The 16,824-nt window shown below is 44.8% G+C and overlaps 2 protein-coding genes across 2 annotated transcripts; both read right to left on the bottom strand.

Annotated features, from left to right (window-relative positions):
• Nucleotides 1–1,029: 1,029 nt before the first annotated feature.
• Nucleotides 1,030–6,294, bottom strand: LOC134877255 (uncharacterized). Its single transcript, XM_063902688.1, has 4 exons — nt 6,259–6,294; nt 2,081–5,995; nt 1,861–2,011; nt 1,030–1,760 (listed from the first exon to the last, which is right to left on the bottom strand). Exons 1-4 carry the CDS (start codon nt 6,292–6,294, stop codon nt 1,030–1,032), a joined length of 4,833 nt encoding a protein of 1,610 aa, XP_063758758.1.
• A 2,289-nt stretch (nt 6,295–8,583) lies between these two features.
• LOC134876621 (uncharacterized) lies at nt 8,584–11,590 on the bottom strand. Its single transcript, XM_063901641.1, has 4 exons — nt 11,424–11,590; nt 10,379–10,573; nt 10,183–10,268; nt 8,584–9,886 (listed from the first exon to the last, which is right to left on the bottom strand). Exons 1-4 carry the CDS (start codon nt 11,520–11,522, stop codon nt 8,932–8,934), a joined length of 1,335 nt encoding a protein of 444 aa, XP_063757711.1. The 5' UTR covers nt 11,523–11,590; the 3' UTR covers nt 8,584–8,931.
• Nucleotides 11,591–16,824: the final 5,234 nt, after the last annotated feature.

Raw genomic sequence — 16,824 nt, 5'->3', positions numbered from 1 at the left:
AGGAAGCAAGCGTCTTTGGCTCCCATCGGAAGTTGTCAGAGCTCACTCGCCTGAATTTGCTGCCTTTGCTGACACACAGGCAGTGTTTGACTGTACTGAGATTTTCTGTCAAACGCCATCCTCTCTTCTCCTACAGTCTGAGGTGTTTTCTACCTACAAATCGCATCCAACACTCAAAGCGATGATTGGTATGGCACCACATGGTGCCATTACCTTTGTTTCAGGACTGTACGCAGGGTCCATAAGTGACCGAGAGATCTTTAAGCTTTCGGGGATCACAAAGCTGCTGAAGCCAGACATGGCAATAATGGTGGACAAAGGCTTCCGTGTGGATGACCTTGTTCCCTGTAAAGTGTACCTGTTCTGCCCTCACTAAAGAGTTCCCCTTCTTCAATTAGACAGACAGATGACTCCCATCACACACCGGTCAGATTTGGTAGATTTATTCAAACTGACAGCATGTAAAAGGTGTAAAACTAAAATGAAGAAAGAAAGAAAATACACAATCAGCATAAAATATGTAATAACTAAGATATCAGATACACATCCCCAAAGATAAGGCCTACAACAAGCCTAGAAAGTTACTACAGTGACTAGCTGGATATATGAAATCGCATGTCAAACATTAATTGCTCTTACTTCGCTGAAATTACAAAAATATGCAGAAATAAACACATCAAGTAATTACACTAACAATATCCTGCAAAGATACTCACAGACGATGCTCCTATAAAGTGAATTCAAAAGAGGATGGAATAAGATGTAGCTGCTGCTCACACTACCATGCCAAAACTGGTCTGATAAACAAAGCATTCCAGGTGACTTCCTGTAAGTGTCACATGACTATCATGAATTTCAATATGACTGCCCAAATGTTAAACCCAACCCCAAAGCAAAGACACCACCTAGTGGCAGGAGTAGGAAATGCACATTAATTACTTGTAAAATAAACTCAGTCCAGCACACTCCCCGCCTGGTATCTAAAAAGATGCCACCTTTAACAAGGGGAGCTAAGAACGGTAACTCTAATCAGTCTCTGGGGAGAGGAGTAGGACGACCTCTGAGACAGGTCGCAGAAAGGTCTTGCTTGACCCATCCCTCGCAGTCTTGATCTCCACCTTTCTTACCCTCCCGTCGGTGCCGGGGAAGGTCTTGACGATGACGCCAGTCGTTTCTCTGCAACTGGTCGTTTTTCAGGAGGATGACGTCACCTTCTTTCAGATTGCGTTTCTCTTTTTCCCACTTCCTGCGTTTCTGCAGGGTGGGGAGGTACTCTGTCCTCCATCGATGCCAAAAGGTGTTGGCGAGGCTTTGGACCTGCCTCCACTGCTTGCCGTAGAGGTCCTTCTCGTCAAACTCACCCTTGGGAGGAGGAAGGGCACTGACCTTCTGTGTGAGAAGTGTCGCTGGTGTCAGGATGAATGGGGAGTCAGGGTCTGTGGACACAGGAACCAGTGGACGGGCGTTCAGGATCGCTGAGACCTCTGCCATGAATGTTGTCAGGATCTCATGCGTGAGCTTTGCTGGGCCGGCCTTCAACAGCATCGAGTCCAGGATACGCCTTGCCAGTCCAATTAGCCGCTCCCAACTGCCCCCCATGTGGGAAGAGTGTGGTGGGTTGAAGATCCACTTACACCCATTGTCACTGAGATATCCTTGCACCTCCTTGTCACTAGTCACAGAGTCCATCTGCAACTCCTTACAGGCCCCAACGAAGTTGGTGCCACAATCGCTTCTGATCTGTTTCGCTGGCCCCCTGACTGAGAAGAACCGCCGTAGAGCGTTGATGAAGCTTGAAGAGTTCATTGACTCCAGTACTTCTATATGTATGGCCCTGGTGCTCATACATGTAAAAAGCACAGCCCATCTTTTGAGTCTCCATCTTCCTGCGTAGTCTTCTGCATGTGACGCAGTGATGAAGGATGCTGCTGATACGCCGTTTCCCACTGATAATCCACAGGCCTGCCGCTCTCACAGCACCCTCGGTGAGGTGCCGCCCTTGGTGCTGGACCTGCTCATGATAATGTCGGATGAGCAAGGTTGTGACGTGGCTCTGCCCAGGTAAGATTACAGGACTAACCTCTTTTCCATCCAGGTTTGCCTTGGACAGGCGTCCTCCAATCCTGAGAATGCCAGCACTGTCAAGGTAAGGACACAGGCTGAGGAGTGGGCTTTGCTTAGGAATGGCTATTCCTCCCCGGATGCAATCCAAAGTCTCCGCGAAGGCATCTTGTTGGACGGCCCGTATTATGATGTTTCTTGCTTCCTCCAAGTCTTCTGTGGGACAGAGCTCTTCATGGATGTGCCAACCCTTGCATCTGCTCCCCTGGTTGAAGGAGTGGGCAACATGCACAAGCCTAGCAACTGCTCGATTGAGTGACCGCCATCTGGAGAACCTCTCAAAACGCATAGGGTCAAGTTTGCCACTGGTAACCCTGTTGAGATGACAAGTGATCTGTGGGCGGACATCAGAGTCAGAGCTGGGGTCAACCAAGTTGAAGGAATTAGGTGCAGGTTCAGCTTCAGCTGATGTCAACAGGAATGGTGGTCCGCACAGCCATGAGGTGTGAGTTAGGCTGCCTGCTGGGACTGATCGTGAGCCGTGGTCTGCAGGGTTTTGGCTGGAGGGCACGTGCTTCCATTGTTTAGGGCTTGTTGACCTCCTGATGCGCTGCACCCTGTTGCTCACGTAGACGTAGAATCGTCTTGACTCATTGTGAATGTAGCCTAGGACCACCTTGCTGTCTGAGTAGAAGGTCACAGCGTCAAAGATGGTGTCCATCTCATCCACAATCACGTCTGCAATCTCTACAGCCAGGACCGCAGCGCACAGCTCGAGCCTTGGAATTGTCGTTTCTGGACGTGGAGCAAGCTTTGCCTTGCCAAACATGAAGCCAACCTCAACATTACTGCTTGCATCGGTTGTTCTCACGTAGGCGACAGCAGCTATAGCAATGGTGGAAGCGTCACAGAATACACACAGCTCCTTACTGCATGCTTGACGGAGAGAGATGGAGGTGTATTGGCGCGGAATCTTGAGCTGTTCAAGCTCCTTCAGAGAGTCCCTCCACAGCTTCCATTCTCTGTACTTTTCCTCAGGGAGAGGGGCGTCCCAGTCGCATGACTCTGTGGTGAGCTCCCTCAGTATGGACCTTCCTTGAACGCTTACAGGGGCAGCGAAACCTAGTGGGTCGAACAGACTGTTAACAGTTGACAGGACCCCACGTCTTGTGTAAGGCTTCTCTGCATCAGCAACTTGGAAGGTGAATACGTCTTCCGAAACATCCCAGCTCACCCCTAAACTTCTCTGCATGGGAATGGGGTCTGTGCTGAGATCCAGATCTTTCATCCCCTTAGCCAGATCTTCAGGAGGGAAGGCTCTCATCACAGCCACCCTGTTCGACAAGATCTTGTGAAGCCGGAGGTTGGAGAGGGCCAGCATACCTTGAGTGTTGTGAAGAAGAGTGATGGCTTCCTGTTCTGAAGGGACAGACAGAAGGCCATCGTCAACATAGAAGTTTCTCTCAACGAACAGCCTCGCCTCTACGCCGTACTCCCTCTCTCCCTCTGCAGCAGCTCTTCGGAGCCCGTATGTGGCTACGGACGGTGACGGGCTATTTCCGAAGACATGTACGCACATCCTGTACTCAATGACGTCGTCATCCAGGTCATTATTGCGATGCCAGAGGAAGCGCAGAAAGTTCCGATGGTCCTCACGTACGACAAAGCAATGGAACATCTGCTGGATGTCAGTCGTCACGGCCACTGGCTCCCTTCTGAAGCGCAGCAGTACCCCGAGCAAACTGTTGTTCATGTTTGGGCCTGTGAGGAGGACATCATTGAGGGACACCCCTTGGTGTTGTGCACTGGAGTCGAATACCACCCTCACCTGTCCAGGCTTCTGAGGGTGGTATACCCCAAAGAACGGTAGATACCAGCTCTCCTCATCTGGTGGTAAGGGTGGTGCCACTTCAGCATGTCCATTCTCGAAGAGCTTGCTCATGAACTCAGTGAAATGCTCTCTCCTCTCAGGGTGTTTCCTGAGTGTCTTGGTGACCATAGCGAGACGGGTCCTAGCCTGCTCACGGTTGTTTGGCAGACGCTGGCGTGGGCTTCGGAAGGGGAGTGGAGCCTGCCAGCTGTTGTCTTCACCCTGTTTCAGTTCCTTGTCCATAATCCTCAGGAAGGCAAGATCCTCCATAGAAGGTGCTGTCTTGTCGTCGTCCTTTGTGTGGCAGAAGATGGACTCCCCCATGAGTCGCGTTTTGTCACTTGGTAAGGACTGCCGCTCTGAGGCTGAAGGACTTTGGAACTGACAAGTGTGGTTGAGCTTTTCTTTGATTTCAATTTTGTTGAGGCAGGGACACAGAACGCTGGGACGCCCATTCTCATGAATGTAGGTTCTGTATGTGTTCACAGGTGAGGGTACGTGTGCACCGTTAATACACACATCCCCTACGATCACCCAGCCGAGGGCTAGCCGCTGGGCGAAAGGAGCGTGTGGGGGGCCATTGCGCTGTTCAAGGACCTTGTGGACCTGAATAATGTCTCTCCCTAAAAGAAGTAAGATCTCGGCCCTCGGGTCAAGGGGAGGTATCTTGGAGGTTAGGGATTTCAGGTGTGGATGGTACTTCACAGCAGCTGGCGTAGGAATCTCTGCCCTGTTATCAGGCAGTTGATCACACTCGATGAGTGTAGGCAGAGCTAGACTGGTCTTTTCATCAGCTGACTCCACTATGAACCCCCTTGCCCTGCGGCCTGCAGCCTCTGACACACCCGCACAGGTTTTGAGTGTGTAGGGAGAAGTGTTGTCAGCTATGCTGAACAGCTCAAAGAATGATGACCTGGCTAGTGACCTATTGCTCTGGTCATCTAGGATGGCGTATGCTCTTGTCTTCCTCTCGGGTTGGTTTTTAGGATACACATAGACGAGACAGATTTTGGCACAGGATTTGGTTGCCGCGCTGTCGCCACAGACCTCAGTGCAGATTGAGGTAGTGACTGAAGCCGGAGTAGATTCCTCTCCCTCCCCGCCATGCTCTTCAGAGGGGCCGCTAGCTGGCTTTGTTGTCCATGGTGCAGGGCCGGCATGAAGGGCTGCAATGTGCCTATCGCTGTTGCACTCAGAGCACTGGATGATAGCCTTGCAGTCCTTAGCTTGGTGGGAGGTTGAGGAACAACAACGGAAGCATATGCCATTCTCCTTAAGCAAGGCCTTACGTTCGTCCAGCAGTTTGGCTCGAAAGGCTCTACACTTAGGTAGGGGGTGGGGCTTTTTGTGTATGGGACACTCTTTCTTCGGGTTGTCTGAACCCTTGGTCTCATCACCCTTGGCAGGATTGTCAACCTCTGTTTTATGCACAGCTATAGGGGTTTTAGCTGATTTTGTTGGGAATTTCTCCCACTTAGGTGGCGTGTTGCTGGGCGTGTTGCTGGGCGCTGCAGCAGCGAAGCTTGGATCATTTCTCATCTTTGCTTCTGCACGAATGAAGTCGGCGAACACTGAGAAGGGTGGGAAGATGGTGTGGTGTCTTTCTTTATACCTTGTACCTTGCACCATCCACTTCTCCTGCAGGTTGAATGGCAATTTCTCCAGGATCGGATGAATGCCTCGCGCCGTGTCCAGATAAGCCAAACCAGGCAGGAACCCATCCTCCTTGCCTGCCTGTATCTCCAGGAGAAGATCACCTAGTTCACGTAGCCGCTTGGGTTCTTTATTGGAGAACTTGGGGAACCGTTCGAGCTTGTTAAAGAGTGCTGTCTCCATGGCCTCTGGCGATCCATAAACCTCCTCTAGTCTTCTCCAGACCATGCAGAGGGCCTCACCAGGGTAGTTGATTCGAACCGACCTCACTCTCCTTGCATGCTCTGCAGATTCCGGTCCAAGCCACTTAATCAGCAGGTCAAGTTCCTCACTAGGCTTCAGACCCAGATCTTCAGTAGCGTTAGAGAAGGCGGACCTCCAGGCCCAGTAGTTTTCGGGTTTGTCATTGAACTTCGTGAGTCCAGCTGTGAGTAGCTCACGGCGAGCTAAGAACCTTGCTAGCACTGATACATTAGAAGTGGATTCTCCTCCCCGTGGATAGCTGTAATCTGCTGTATCGTGTCTGGGTGTCCATTGGTTCCTTGGTTCAGATGCTGGTTGTGGTGCAATAAATTCACTTTCTCTTTTTGGTGTGAATTGCACTGGCGGCCGTTTTGAATGAGCAGCTGTTGCATTTGGCATTGTGGCTGTCACAGATAAACGTTGCCTCTCACTTTGCCTAGGTAGCTCATGATGTCTCTGAGAATCATCATTAGAGTTGAGGTTAACAGCTGCTGAGGGAGTAAAATCAACCTTTTTATCCTGCTCTGGATCGTCTGTGCGCTCATTAGATTTCACATAGGCATACTGTTCTTGAACATATTTCTCTGTTCTCTCAACTGAATGATAGGATGAGCCTTGGTATTCATCATGAACAGTGAGCTCCCCTAAAGCTGCCAGATCCACTGCCGATTCCAATACATTAGCTTCAGCAAAAGCGGCGTCGGCATCCTTCTCTTGCTGTATGGCTTCCAATGTGGCATCAAGACGTGTCTCCTCCACTTTCAGCTGAGCCTTTTTTACTTTAACATCAATCTCCCTTTGTGCATGTAACGTTCTCGCCCGTGCACCTTCTGCCTTTGCGCGTGCTTCCAATGCAGCCTGCAAGCTAGCTGAAGATCTCACAGAGCGCTTTGATAATTTTGATGTGCGTGAGCACTCTGACCTTGTTTCATAGTTCTTTTCTTCTCTTAATGACATCTTGATACTGGTAGATGCAGAACAGGCTGGATATCTTACTCACTGCGGTAGAAATCACTGTTGAGTCCGTCTTTTACTGTTCTGCCCTCACTAAAGAGTTCCCCTTCTTCAATTAGACAGACAGATGACTCCCATCACACACCGGTCAGATTTGGTAGATTTATTCAAACTGACAGCATGTAAAAGGTGTAAAACTAAAATGAAGAAAGAAAGAAAATACACAATCAGCATAAAATATGTAATAACTAAGATATCAGATACACATCCCCAAAGATAAGGCCTACAACAAGCCTAGAAAGTTACTACAGTGACTAGCTGGATATATGAAATCGCATGTCAAACATTAATTGCTCTTACTTCGCTGAAATTACAAAAAATATGCAGAAATAAACACATCAAGTAATTACACTAACAATATCCTGCAAAGATACTCACAGACGATGCTCCTATAAAGTGAATTCAAAAGAGGATGGAATAAGATGTAGCTGCTGCTCACACTACCATGCCAAAACTGGTCTGATAAACAAAGCATTCCAGGTGACTTCCTGTAAGTGTCACATGACTATCATGAATTTCAATATGACTGCCCAAATGTTAAACCCAACCCCAAAGCAAAGACACCACCTAGTGGCAGGAGTAGGAAATGCACATTAATTACTTGTAAAATAAACCCAGTCCAGCACAGTACCGACCAGCCTTCCTCTCCAAAAACAAACAAATGAGTCGGGAGAATGTCAGGCAGACCCAGTCGATTGCTCGTCTGAGAGTGCACGTGGAGAGGTGCATAAGGAGGGTAAAGGAAAACAAACTTTTTGACACCGAAATACCACTGTCTGTATGTGGAAACATTGAGCAGTTGTTCAGTGTTGCCTGCTTTCTGGTAAATTACCAGAACGGGCCACTAGTGAAGGCGTGGGCAATTCAGCAATGAATTGGGAGCACTTTCAATCAGTTCAATCAGCAGTTCTTACAATCAGTTAAAATGAATAGTTCTTTCAGTCAGTTCAAATGATCAGTTCTTTGAGTCAGTTCAAACGATCAGTTCTTTCAGTCAGTTCAAACTATCAGTTCTTCCAATCAGTTATTGTTCATTTTTAGAAATCTATACAAAACCTGAACTGATCTTTATTGTTTGTTTGTGCAAATCTCTACCAGTGTAGAGGTTGTATTGTTCATTTTTAGAAATCTATACAAAACCTTTAAGACGTTGTAGACAGTTTCACCTCAGTGCTTCCAAGATGACCAAGTTGGTATCATATGTATTGTCCAGTTTTACATGGCTTTGAAAGTCTGCTTGTCTGTAAAGACTGTAGAAGACAACAAAACATACTAACCTAGCATTCTGTCACTTTAGCCCCAGTTGTCACATCAATTTCAGTACTGCTATCAGTGAGCGCATCAGCTCTGCTATCAGTCCAGCGTTATAATGTCATTATACTGCAAATGTTGTAATGAGATGTGTGCATATTTTGAGTATGTAATAATATATTATTAATGTATTAAATTACATATCTTCCTATGAATATTATCCATTGTGTGTATTTTTGAGGTGGTAAGATCCTTTGTCATTTGACTGTATCTATCAAAAGTGGTGTAAAACAAGAAAACAAGTACTTTCCTGACTTGAAATTAAAATGATGACGCACAGAGATGACATTACAACATGTAGAATTTAATAAGTAAATCTTGAACAACCCTTATTCAATAATCAAATATCAACAAATTAACACACACTAGGAGTAACAAAATACTTAATTTAATAAGGAAATACTGCAAATGAACAATACAGTATGGTCTCAGGTAATTTAAAGACATAAAGTAGCAATACATTAGTTAAGATTTTGTATAGATTTGTAAAAATGAACAAACAATGAAACCAGAACAAAATACTGATTTGCGTTTTTGTATAGATTTGTAATGAACACTGAAACCAGAACACTGATTTGCGTTTTTGTATAGATTTGTAAAAATGAACAATGAAACCAGAACACTGATTAGCGTTATTGTATAGATTTGTAAAAATGAACAATGAAACCAGAATGAAAAAACTGATCTGTGTTTTTGTAAAGATGAACTATTAAAGTGAACAATAAGATCCAAACAAAAACATGTAACAACTGATTGAATGAACCACGGACTTTAAAACATCAGCCCAAGTAAAAATAAAAAAAGAAATAATCCCCCCTCTCCCGTATCACCCTTGCCACCTCAGGATCCCTATGGATACGCTGTACGAGAATGTCCTCCTCAGCAAAAACAATGAAATCGCACCATTCCATCCCAGTGAGTAACAGTTGACCTTGTACCTGCCAGTAGTAGCTGTGGCTATGTTTTAGTTTTAATGTGCCGCTCTGCATTTGCATATAGCTACAGTCCACATAACTGTTAACGTTGGGGCACTTGACCTCGACCAATCCAAATGGTGGGCTCTCAGTTGGATCGAACACCACACCATCGGGAGAGGATCCGAGCCAGGGTGCATCTGGGTGTATCACAAAGCCACATGGCCAGTAACTTACATTCTGGATTCTGCTATACTCCTGGATAGCAACTGGCTCCAGCGCCAGCCCCCTCTTCATTAAAGTGGTCTGAACCCCACCTTTGCGAATCCTCTCTGCCAGGTTCTCAGCAGAACTGTGCCCTCTCACATGGCACACCTCCCTGAACCTGGAAGATGTAAGCCTTGGTTTCCTGACATGGTACCACTCTACACTGTTGCTCTGCTCCCTCGTTGCAACTTCTATTTTCCTTGCCATATCCAAGGTTATGGCAAGGGACGTCAGCTGGTTCTGTTGTTGGTGGCTGCAAACAAAGTTACAGGTGGTTGGATCCAGCCTGTATCCATCCAAAGGCAGAGCTGGTGGAGTAGGGGTGTCCTGGTGACGAACTACTACCCGACTCAGTGGCACTGGATGTTGGTAGGAGATGGGGCTACCTTCCTGGACTGGTCCGTAGGCCGAATCAACAAGTGGAACATCGCTGCTTATTGCCATGGTGGTGATGAGTGGAGCAATGTCTGCAGTGAAGTCCTTGTATGCCTCATCTACTTTCAGGACATCTGGGTCTGGCAAGTCCCCTCGCACAGCCTTGTAGCGCTTACTCCTTAGGAAAATAAAGTTCATAGTTAAGAGAAGAAACAAATAACGCGCTGAAAACAAAACAAAAGGAAACATAGACAGCAGTAAACAAAGTTTTATACAACAATTAGGTACTAATTATCACTCCGCATTTTCCATAGAGAGAATTTCCAAGCCGTTGATTAACTGTTGCCTTTGTCTTCGTGCCTGTGGCTGAACCACACCCATGAATGAGGATATCCAAGAAAAACCTCACTTCCAAACCTCACACCTCACTCCCACTCATTTTATGTTGCTTAAACATATGACAGTAGATACTACCTTACACCATCTGCTACCGTGTACTGCCTGGACTTTGGCCGTGTTGAAATGATGACCATGTCACCTACTCTGCCTGGTTTCACACCCTGAAAACCATAACAAAATTATTAATTTAAGTAATTAAAACATAATTAACAAATATCATAGATTAACAAAGAAGGCTATCAATGTATGATTAGGTTCTAAGCATACTTACCATTGTTCTTGGTTTGTGCCATTGCTGCTCCGTTTCTGTGCAGCTAAGGACAGGAGGCACTGCCTTAAGATTGAGTGTGGAGTAGTGCGCCGTTTGATATAACAGCGCCACATTATGGTTACAGAGTGCTGTTCCGGCCACACAGGAACACTCTGCCACAGCAATCTGAACAGGTGAGCTGTTCTCAAAAGTCATCTATAAATCAAAAGAAAATGGCTTTAATGTCACATTTAAATCATTAAACTTAAATGTCTACTGTATAACAAAACCAAAAATGAGAAAGATGAGGGCAGGCTGACTTTTCAGGCTAGAGTAGGTCTGCAAAAAGTGCAACCTTTTTAGTTTATTACAGTACCTAAATTAAACACTTTAACAACGATTAACATTTGGTCTGAGCACATTCAAACAAGTAAGCCTGTCTCACGAATCTTTTAGATGGTTTTCCTTAAACTATACTATTAAATCAACGGTGTTAACATAGAACAGGTGATTATAGCCTAGGTTTACAGGTACAAAATCAGCTCTCACTTCATACTGACTGATGTACCCACCGTAGGTCTACACTTAGCCTAAACGCTCCAAAGAACAGGAGCAACAGCAACCCATTTCTGGGATAGTCATGAAAGCTACGCATGGGGTTGTGTCTTTAACTGCACTTATTTTCGTCTACATACAGCTTACCAAATCTAGCCACATAAATACCCCAGAATTGGACATGAACAGATGAGTTAAGACCATAGGTTAAGACACTTTTTCTCCCTACTCTGAGGTCGTGAGGCTTATCGTTTTTCCTCATCGACCTGAAACAAACAGCCCTGACGCTCACTCTCCCTGCTGGATCTTTATTTGAAACTGTGGGAATTCAACATCATACATGTTATTTTATACAAAACAATAATCTTATATCTTTCTAACATTGAAAAGTCGAGCAAAGACCACGTTAAATTATAAAAGTAAGTAAAGCTATTACCACAGTAATATCACTATGTAAGCGCTAATGTTAGCTATGTAGCTACAATAATATTGTGCCATAGTTACAACTTACCTTCATAATTGTCGATATAACTGGATAGGTACATTTTGTATCCCTTATCACGTTTGCTCTTCGGTGTAGAACTGCCCATCCGAACAAGTCGGTGGACATCTGAGATGGAAATGTTTGGGAGATCCTGCAGGCATCTAGTGTAGAAACTCGCCATGTTTGACGTTCACCGATATCACACCGGAAGTTTAGAAGCGCATACAGTAACAGCGGAAGTAGAATTTACGGTTACTGTGCAACGAGGCTATCGGGAATTAGCTAAATGGAGGAAATGGGCGCTTTGCTTATGGGTCCGGAATGAAAGAGAATAGCTTACAAAGTGGTGTTATTGCAACTTCAGTGTAGTGGATTGTGATTCATTGCAACTTCAGCAATGAATGTACGTTACCTTACCTTTGAAAAAATAGCTCCGTACCGTTGAAGCCCAGTCTGCTACTGCCTCGCTGAGAAGCCAAACTGTTCTGAGCATTCAGTCCTCCATCCTGATTGGCTGGATCCGTGCTCACTAACAAATCAGATGGTGTAGTGGGTGGGACAATGCTATCGACCTCTATCAGACAGCAGTGGAGAGTGAAGGAGAGGAGAACAGAGGAGGAGGAGAGAAGAAGAGAGGAAGACAGCAGTGGAGAGTGAAGGAGAGGAGAACAGAGGAGGAGGAGAGAAGAAGAGAGGAAGACAGCAGTGGAGAGTGAAGGAGAAGAGAACAGAGGAGGAGGAGAGAAGAAGACAGCAGTGGAGAGTGAAGGAGAAGAGAACAGAGGAGGAGAGATAGTGAAGATGAGTTTAGAGAGGAAAAGAGGGGAAGAAGAGAGGAAGACAGGAGTGAAGAGATAGTAAAGAGGAGATCAGAGGTGAGACCAAAGATTCAGTGAGTTAAGAGACAGTGGTAAGACTGTGTTGCACTACACACTGCTACAATTCTGTTACACTAGTAAATCCACAGATGTTCTCTGTGGTGGCTATGATTTGAATTGTATTCTTGTGCTTGCTTGTTTGTTGATTCATTAAATACAAGTAATTAAACATGCTTGTGTTTGTTGCATATAAACATTTAGTAACCCGCATTTCAATGTAGTGTATTAGCCCGGGAACAGTGGTGTTTGGTGTTCGTTATGTCAGAATTCACTAGCACCTCCTATAAAAAATCAGACCCCCCCCATTGCCCCCCCAACAATAATTTTCTGGAGCCGCCCCTGGGCCTGAGAGTTTTAGACATAGCTAATCTCAAAATGAATGTAGGCTAGCCTACTAAACAAAAACGGAATAATACCCTATAACTTTCCATAAATGTAAATGTCAATAGTACAGTAGACAAGGGATCGCAACCTCATGAACGGGTCCAAAACGGACCCGGGCTGGATGAGCCGTTTAGATTTTTTATGAGTCCGTTGTGGGTCCGCCGCGGAGGTGAGGCGTTAAACCCGGATGCGGGTTGGATACAGCGCGGAGCCACGGTGGGTCCGCAATCCGTGGCGGATCCGTCACACTGTGCAAGTGGATGCCGATACGGGTCGGTTTCGCGGGTTGGGAAACCTCCACGGCAGATCCACTGCAGTGTCCTTTTGCTGTGTGGGCTGTAACGTTTTTTATTATACAATGTAAGAAATGTTCGTTTATTCGAAGCCCAGGAGTCGGTTTAAAAGAAAGAAAGCAAACCTCCCTTAAAAGTTATAAAAGGAGTGTTTAATAATGGATGCAGCAGTAGGTTTTACAAAAATTTCACAGCTGTGGCTCAATAGCCCGGTACACGCGTCCACAGGCCACTGACTGAGTGGAGCTCATCAGTAGTTGCTGTCTGGCGGTCCGGAACAAAAGAGAGCTCGAGTCTACAATACAAACATGTTTTATAGAACCACCCCTTTCCGACCATACAATAAACAACTTCAAAATAAGACGCTCTCCGCTCTCGTGCTCTCATTGGGTGGTAGCGGGGGGCTGGATCCTGTTGGCCGCTTGTCACATGGGGTTCTCCGGACTCTTCTATTGGCTGACGTCGTCGGGGGCGGGTCCTCTTATGACGTCACTGGCGCCATCTTGTTAGTGATGTCCTGAAGCTCTCAACTACAATATTCTATTATGCAATTCTTCTGAGGTTTATCAGTTATTAAACAGGCAACTGTATCATTGCAGCATGATCAATGAGTGAGAGGTAGAGGCGGTGTGTTTAGTATGTAACTTGTAAGAAATAACAATCAATATTCCGAGTAACTGCAACACTGTCTTATTTTGAAACACTGTCTTATTCTGAAATGCACTCTTATTTTGAAATGGTCAACTCGTAACCGGATGTATACGACATTGAATACAACATTGCTGGCGCTTGAGGCCGGACGGAGGAAAACTGCGGGTTTGAGCGTTGGTTTCCTCAACGAGCGAAATGTAAATACAGGGTGAATAGGGGAATCTCTTGTGGTGTTATACATAAAACACACAATGAGTAATTCTCCTTATTGCCGCTGTAATACCCTAAGAAGCGACTTGGCTTTATGCCACGTATACACTGAACTGGCCGGAAGTGCTGTTACGACTTGAAGCAACCAATAGGAAGAGGCAACCGCTGGACAAAGACCCATCACAAATTGGGTGCGGCCTCTTTCTGCTCGGACCCACGGACAGTGAACACATCGTGAATTCTATTCATGTTTTGGGCCTGTTCTAGTGTGTGTAGAGCTTTAGGGCCACAGCTGTGAAACTATTGTAAAAACCTACTACTACATCTTTTTTATTAAACACTCCTTTATAATTTTTACGGGAGTTTTGCCTTTTTCTTTTAAACCGACACCTTGGCCTCAAATAAACGAACACTTCCAACAATTGGTGACCCCGGACGTGATTTGAAAAGCCAGGCAAGACGGAGATTGGAGGGAGAGCCGACTCTTTAAGGCACTCACAGGCGCGTCATTAACATACGGTAAGCAGAACCAGTTTATTTCAAAATCTGCATAGTTTAGATAGGACTTTTAGATGCGAGTGCCTTGAGGCGAGTCGATTATCCTAACATAACTGTCTATTTAAAGTTAAAAGGTGAAATTAAATATTGAAAAAACTTGGGTGTTGTCCTGGGTTTTACAAGAGTTTTTGTCGTTGTTTTGTTTTGTTTGTCTTTGTTTGTCCTTTTTACGCAGGAACAAGAAAGAGATTTAGGTAAAATAAATACGTAAATATCGATATAAGTTTGATAACGTAGTGCTAATTAAATTTGGCAGAGTAGATCCAGATTAAGGTTCTGGAGCGTATTTCGGCATTGATAGTATAATTTTGTAAGTTAAAAAAAAAAAAAGTCCTAATAGGTTAAGGCCTAATCGAGTGATTAGTGAGTGGGTCTGTAAACGTAAGCTTTGCGACAGAATTACGTTGAGAATTGTGACGACATTCCAATAGTCTCTGATTAGCGTGTTGCGTTATTGAACAGTCATAGTTGGTACATAGTGTTAATATTAAAAGGAAGACTTCTCGGCCAGAGAGGCGTAGTATTTGGGATTTAAAGTCCCGACACTACTGTTTGTTGAAGGGAGGAAATCAGTGAGAGAGCACGAGTTCGAGTCTCGGCGTCTGCACTCATTCTGGAATTTAACAAAGCATAGTTCATAGATTTAGAAAAGATTTGTTTCATGGTACCAAAAACAACGAGAAGAAATGTGGTTGAAGTCCCTTCTCTATCTGCGATTGTTTTGAAGAGTACTTAAATTGTTAGGCCAATGGAGAATTTCTAAATTATTAGTGTAGGGTTAAGTGTTATGTGTAATCGTAATCAGAGAGATTTAAAAAAAAAAACCGAGCAGTGTTGGGCCTTTTTGAACTGTGCTGTTTTGCTTGAAACCATCTGGAAACGTGTTCTGTATTCCCCTCCCCCAAAGTCCTTTGTCTTTAATAGGCTAACCCAGTTAGCATAGTCTGTTAGCATCAGCCATTAACAGAAAACTTAACAGGAAGTAATGGTCAGAGAGGCTAAACCAGACAGGAAGTAGCCAGTAAAGAAAGAAAAAACAGCGCCCCTACTATGGAGTAAGATCGCTGTCAAAAAGATGTGTGTATGATTGTAGCCATTCGTATTCGTAATGTTAAACATTTGTATGTCAATTAAATTGTTGTACCCAAAATTAGGGTTAGGATTGTTTTTATGCGAGTATGAATCTAAAAGCTACGACTACGAACTCTAATTTCTACGACGAATCTTTCCTGTGGACACGAATTCAAGTGTGTGGGTACGAATCGAAAAGTGTTGAAATGACGTCACTTAGGTCACAGGGGAAAGTAATCGAACCATGATTCTCCCAAACGCGCATGCGTCAATTCAAACGCAAAGATGGATGAGGATGGACCGGGTGATAGAGCTACCAGCTCAGGTGAAGCATCACAGCAGGTAAAGTCAATAACGTCTATATCCAATATTTATTTCATAGAATTGTACTATTTTAAATTATGTAAAGCTCTGAACTTACAAGTTAACAACATGCCGGTGTCGTTTTTAGTTAGTGCTAGCATTACTAGCATTAGAAGTTGGCTTGTGCTAGTCAATTAGCACTGACCTGCAAAATATGAAATTATTAATTTGAGAGATAATGTTGATCAAATACGACTTGAATTGACTTATAAAATGCGTCATTTAGCCTATAAATATGTCCATCGTGTTAGTTCGGTCTCTGGTCTCTTTTCCTCGGCCATGGCGGGCATTTAGTTCACTATGAAGCCGGCGGGAATTCAAACCATGGAGCGGTGGATTATCATACACGTATCATGGCGTGTATATTGTCGTTTTTTTCATAAACAACAGATTATAGGAGCTGGGACACCGGGTCGGAGGCTCCATTCTACCTGTAACAAGTTACAAAACATTTGTTAAACCAGCACTATTACTCTGAAGCTGTTTATTTAAAGGGACACTGTGTAAGACTTTTACTAGCTAATTACCGAAATTTAAGATACCCATTCATAAATACAGTCTTTTTAAACCCATTTCACATCTATCCCGAAATCTAAGTATTCTGTTGTACTTAGATATAGTCAGTTTTACCTACATACAAAGGGGATCTTCCCCATGGCCCGCAGCCATTTTGAAAGTACAACCTCCTCTGGGGGACATACAGAATTTGCAGCTCCGCCTCCGGCGTTTTCCTAATGACTAGTCACCGCGCGTTCGGGATCGTAGCTACTAAACAAAAATGCAGGACCACACATACTCCGAGCGGCATGAGCAACCAACTCCTTTATCCAAGAGAAAAAGAAGAAGGACTCTCGACACGGACAGAAGTCGAAATACCAACAAAAGAAGAGTAAATATAGGATATTCTTTCCAAAGGTGGAAAGATCTTATGCAGCAGAGAGGGGTTACAAGAAATGCTGACTTCGCAGCGTTGCTTCTGGACAAGTAGGTCAAAGTTTGGTCTCTGTTCAGTGAACATGA

This window comes from Eleginops maclovinus, chromosome 15, assembly GCF_036324505.1.
Source record: "Eleginops maclovinus isolate JMC-PN-2008 ecotype Puerto Natales chromosome 15, JC_Emac_rtc_rv5, whole genome shotgun sequence".
In the NCBI taxonomy this organism is placed as follows: domain Eukaryota; kingdom Metazoa; phylum Chordata; class Actinopteri; order Perciformes; family Eleginopidae; genus Eleginops; species Eleginops maclovinus.
Note: the sequence above shows the minus strand (reverse complement) of the source record. Positions and strands in the feature narration are given on the sequence as shown.